Raw genomic sequence first — 5,630 nt, forward strand, 5'->3', positions numbered from 1 at the left:
AGAATGAGAAAAGAGCTCTGATAACCTCAGGCCCAAATCCCGAGAAAACCTTGAAAGCCGTAAAACGGCGCCCCCCACGACACGTGGCGACCTCTGATTGCGCAGCCAATCACGTCACGAAATTCTAGGGCATAAACCCTAGAGGGGTACATGTTCCCACCCTTATAAATACCCCAATCATTTATGATGGGAGGGTGGATTGTGACATAACATAGATATAGAGCATTAAAGAGCTCCAATTTCTCTCTACTTTCTCTCTCTAGCCTTTTCCGTTTCCGTTCACTAACTTGAGCGTCGGAGGCGAATATTCCGTACACCGGAATATTCGTTATTTTGCAGGTGTCTTTGTCAGCAGAGCGTGACCAGTATCCGAGGGAATCACAAAAAACCCCGAAACAAGTTTGACATGACATGACTTTTTTTGGGTATATTCCACGTATGGCGGCTAACAACTGTAGGTTGTTATAATTCTTCCAAATAGTAATTTGAATCATTGGAACAAAGTAAATCGCCTAATTATTTATGTGTGCCTCGGGTGAATTTGAGTTTAATTTTGGCTCAAGTTTAGATTATTTAGGTTAATTTCAACTTTCGCTTTGATTAACTATCTAGCTATGGGTTATCTTTTTTTTTATTTTGGATCACATCATTTGCGTCTATGCAAGGTCATATTTTTGCCATGTGTATATGCTAAACATAGAGATACACATATGAATTGGAATCGCGAAGAAGTACTTAAATAATAGTTCTACAATAAGGGTTTGTCCAAAGATCTCGAGTTTGGACCACCTTAACCAAAGGCCTTGAGTTCAGATATCTCCACATGCTATAAGAGTATCCTGATACTCAGAATGTGTCCTTACTCGAATTCATATTAGTCAAGATATAATAAGTAGTTCTGGATTACATAATCGAGTTTAGTTACGTACCTTTTAGTAAAAAAAAAAAAAGAAAAAAAAACTATGATTCCATCCCAATGATTTCCCTTGGGATGAAAATGATTTAATTAATACTTCATATAAAGTAAACAAAATTTAAATATGGTTGGACTTTGCCATAATCACAAGAAGAAAATTGCACCATTTATGAAGATATGCCTCCCCATGCTCCCACCGGTCTTTATACTACAATATATATAAGAACAACATACATAGCTTTCAATTCACTACTCACAAGAAATCATACTACTCCCAACTTTTATCATAAATGCTTTTCATACATTATTACTAACCTTTTTTTTTCCACAACTTTCCCAAGTACACTACTTCAATTCTCCCATTTATTTCCACCACCTTTCATCTCACTTATACGATCAAATATATATAACACCAACATTACAACCTTATATCACACAAAAAGTTGTCCCTCGTATCATATTGGCAAACATACACGGTCAAAATGGGAAAAACATTCGAAGAGATAAAACATACAACGGTCCAAGTAAATGGCATAAACATGCATTATGCTGAAAAAGGTGAAGGACCAATAGTTTTACTACTTCATGGTTTTCCAGAGTTATGGTACTCTTGGAGACACCAGATTACTGCCCTAGCATCCAACGGTTACCATGCAATTGCCCCAGATCTAAGGGGTTTTGGTGATTCTGATATTCCACCTTGTAGTTCAAATTACACTTGTTTTCATTTAGTTGGTGATCTTATTGGGCTTCTTGATCTACTTGATGTGGATCAAGTCCTTCTTGTGGCCCATGATATGGGTGCTATGGTGGGCTGGTATCTCTGCATGTTTAGGCCCGATAGGATTAAGGCCTTTGTCTCTCTTTCGGTCCCGTTTCGGCCCAGGAACCCTAAGTTGAAGCCCATTCAAACTCTCAGAGCTTTTTTGGGTGATGATTACTATATGTGCAGATTTCAGGTTAATTCTTCTCTTACTTTTCTATTTTACTTAATTAGCTTCCTTCTAATTTGCTTAATTATTGTTTTTATTATATGGATTGTCATGAAGTTAAAGATAAGTTGTTTACTTTCCAGCTAAGCTCACCATATAGTCACTAATACCTTGTTGTGTTCTCGACTTTACCAGCTAAGTTTGTAACAAGACATAAGCAAAACGACTTTACCAGCTAAGTTAGCAATCGACATACGTTTTCTTTTCTTTTCCGCCTTTTTAAATTAAATATACATTTTTAAATGTCAACTAGTTTGTTCGATTAAGTGGACCCATCCACTTTGTCTTTGTCAATTGATATATTTTTAAAACAAGATTTTGTATGAACTTTCTAAATCGTTTACTTAATTGAATGAACCGCACATTAACTAGCTAGGCATTACTATATTGGTGTATATAGTGGTCACTTATCTCATAATGCCGAACTGTATTATCGAATAATAAAAAGATAAGGAAACCACAATAATGTTGCCAAGTGCCAACCATGAGATGGTGATGCATAAGACTTTTTTAACATCTAAATATCATGGCTGAATTTGTATGCTACCACTTTAACTTCCATCAACTATTGGCTAACAACTTCCTCCCTTTAACATACATCTCTTTCTATCTTAATCATTTACTCTCGAGTCTCCAATCCACATTTCTTAAAGGCTAAATGACTAACATGTTAATTATGATCGTAATTATTTTAACGTGTTAAAGTTCACTGTTTTCCTTTGAAATAAAAGTGGTAGAAACTGTATCCCATGTACTATTTGGATATTCAAACCGCATGTTGAATTTTCATGTACTATTTAGATATTCAAACGGCATGTTGAATTTTGCATTGATTGATGATTCAACTTCTTTATTTGAAAATTCAAGGTCCTCCTTCTATTCTATATTATCTAGAAACCTATTAAATTTTTTACGTAAAAATATCAATACACTATTACTGCGTACGAATTATATGTTTGATTATAAATATTCAAAGAGAGGTGGGGGAGCCAATAGCAGAATCATTTCGGGTGATGTCGCATAAATATGATGCTAGTTCATGAATGTGATATTAATGACATTAGGCAATTTGGTACAATTGGTCTAATCCGTGAAACTTGAACTGCGTTGCATGGGCTCCATTTCTGCTACTACTTCAACCCCATTTAGAGTAAGATTATGTCATGCGTGCTAATGTGCTATCAATGTATGCCAACCAAGGCAGCTCAATAGCAATTGCAATGTCGGTTTTTATGAATTATCCGCTCAGCCCCTTAATGTTTGTCGTATATCATAAGTTTGTGCCTTTTTTAAGAGTTGTATTGAGTTGATAGGTAGTTTTAACTTTTAACATTTTACCTTCATGTGACATAGGAAAACAATATAGAAATCATGCATGCAAATCAAGAAGAAAATTAGGATTTCAAAACAAAAAAAAGACAAACTTAATTTTGAAAGAGACTTTGTTTTCACTACGCATTTTGTAAGAAATTTTACTAATTAAACGTTGTACATTTTGTCTAATTATATACGAAGTACTTATTTATCGAAAAAAAATGTTAATCTCAATTTGAGATGTTAAAGCAATAAAAAAGAAAAAAATGGATAGAATACAAAGTTTGATTTGAATTACTCCTGTTATAATAGCTGTCTTTAAATTGCTATTTTAAACTTGACCAAATAAATAGGTTTGACCACTGGGTCTAGTTCACTTGTTCCTGAAACCTGACTATGTATTTATTCTAGCTGTATAAGTAAATACTGTATCATCTGTAAATAATACAACCAACTTCTTTATTGCATACTCAGACAAAAAAATCCCCTTCTTTAAATAAAGTAAAATATTTTTCCTAAAGCATTTGTACCTTATATGTGGAGTCAATTTTTTTTTGAAAAAAATTTCAACCCACTTGATCTCAACAATTAACTACTTTGAACTACTCCACAGTACTAATTTAATTTCCTAATATTATATACGGAGTAATTTTTAAAATGGTCATAATATATATGCAATTTAATTTAATCATTTAATTTCCTAAAATTATATACTTTTCAAAACAGTCATAACGTATGCAATTGTAAGATCGGGTTTGCAGACATACAAGAATAATCTAAAATGCATGACAAAATCATATTTTGTAATGTTTGATATATGTGTAATAGTTTATCTTTATTTCATTATTAGTGTTGCATGTGTTCTAATTATATTTGCATTGAATACATCTTGGTGAGAGTTTAAGCCTATGCATTTAGCCATTTAGGTCATTAGGTGTGTGTGAACGTCTAATTAGAATTATTATCTTCAGATTGCAAGTTGTATGATGATTGAAATGTACAAGTATGTGTTTTGCATTCATTGCACACAGTATATGACTATTATGAACGTTCATCCATATGTGTTGTCTAAGTCTCAATTCGGCTAACCTATATTAAAACTAATAAATAAATAAGTCTCAATAATTCGGCTTAATTTTAAGCGTATACCTCCTAAAGTTGGGATTATTTAAAAATAATTGATAGTTGACAATTTTTCGTCATAATTTTTTTAGTGGAGAGGATTTTTCGTAGTAATCTAACATTGTTTAATTTTGTAGGAACCTGGAGATATTGAAGCTGAAATAAAAGAATATGGTGTGAAGCATGTCCTGAAGAAAATTCTGACGTCACGTGATCCAGGAGCACCAATGCTGCCCAAAGGAAAAGCTTTTGGTGACTATCCTGATAATTCTATAACCTTGCCTTCTTGGCTGTCTGAGGAAGATATCAACTACTATGCCTCCAAATACGAACGCAATGGCTTCACCGGTCCTTTAAACCACTACCGGAATTTGGACTGGTATGGTGGCCTCAACCTCGATTAATGTTATCTAATTTAACCGCATATTATACTTTACAGTACGAAGTTATTTTAGAACAGAGGGAGTATTATACTTTACAATAGTAAAGTGAGACTTGACTGCTCAAAGCTGATTATTTCCGATTTTTTGTGGATATTTGATGTAGGAACTGGGAGCTGACAGCGCCATGGACAGGCGTGCAGGTGAAGGTACCAGCGAAGCTAGTCGTGGGAGACTTGGACATGGTGTATAATATGATCGGGGTAAAGGAATATGTGCACAAAGGAGGGTTCAAGAAAGACGTGCCTTTGCTCGAGGAAGTAGTGGTTTTGGAAGGAGTTGGTCACTTCATTAACCAAGAGAAAACTAAGGAAGTTAATGAGCATATTATCGAGTTCTTTAGCAAGTTTTAATCCTTAAACTTGTCTTTGTGTTTCTTATGTATGGGTGGTACGAAAATCGTTTGTTTAAATGTAGTATGGTTGATGGTTCTTCTGAACCTTTTATCGATCGTCGTGTGTTTTCTCCTAAACAATAAGAAACTCTAGGTTCAATGTTATGTTCTTGTACACTGGAGTAGAGTACTCTTATTGTAGATTTGCAGTACTAATGTAAAAATGTGTAGTTTTATTTATTCATTCTACTGGTCCAAGTGGTCAATACTATTAGTCTTATATGGTATATTAAGTTTGTGTTTATATATATACAAATGTCTTTGGTTATAACTTATAATAGCATTGCCACTGTCACGATACAAGTCACTGCATGCACAGCTCCAAGAATGAGCTCTCCGCGCCTATGCCAGCTACCATACCAGACATGCAGACAGTCGAACACACAGGATGTCTGTGGCTGGCATATATGCCCTTCACACATGCACATGTTTGGGAGCACCATTTTCTTGTT

At 34.4% G+C, this 5,630-nt stretch overlaps 1 protein-coding gene across 1 annotated transcript; it reads left to right on the forward strand.

The window, feature by feature from the left end:
* The first annotated feature begins 1,179 nt into the window (after positions 1-1,179).
* Positions 1,180-5,419, forward strand: LOC145604680 (epoxide hydrolase 1-like). Its single transcript, XM_081660593.1, has 3 exons — positions 1,180-1,875; positions 4,482-4,723; positions 4,891-5,419. The coding sequence occupies exons 1-3, from the start codon at positions 1,399-1,401 to the stop codon at positions 5,135-5,137; spliced, it is 966 nt and encodes a 321-aa protein (XP_081516719.1). The 5' UTR covers positions 1,180-1,398; the 3' UTR covers positions 5,138-5,419.
* The last annotated feature ends 211 nt before the right edge of the window (positions 5,420-5,630 follow it).

Source organism: Chenopodium album, chromosome 22 (genome assembly GCF_948465745.1).
Source record: "Chenopodium album chromosome 22, dcCheAlbu1.1, whole genome shotgun sequence".
NCBI classification, from domain to species: domain Eukaryota; kingdom Viridiplantae; phylum Streptophyta; class Magnoliopsida; order Caryophyllales; family Amaranthaceae; genus Chenopodium; species Chenopodium album.

Excerpts from the sequence above, each read along its gene's own strand:
- LOC145604680 (XM_081660593.1), top strand. The coding sequence starts at position 1,399 with ATGGGAAAAACATTCGAAGAGATAAAACATACAACGGTCCAAGTAAAT. Across the intron at positions 1,876-4,481 it reads ACTATATGTGCAGATTTCAG|GAACCTGGAGATATTGAAGC; the intron begins GTTAATTCTTCT and ends TTAATTTTGTAG. Across the intron at positions 4,724-4,890 it reads CACTACCGGAATTTGGACTG|GAACTGGGAGCTGACAGCGC; the intron begins GTATGGTGGCCT and ends TATTTGATGTAG.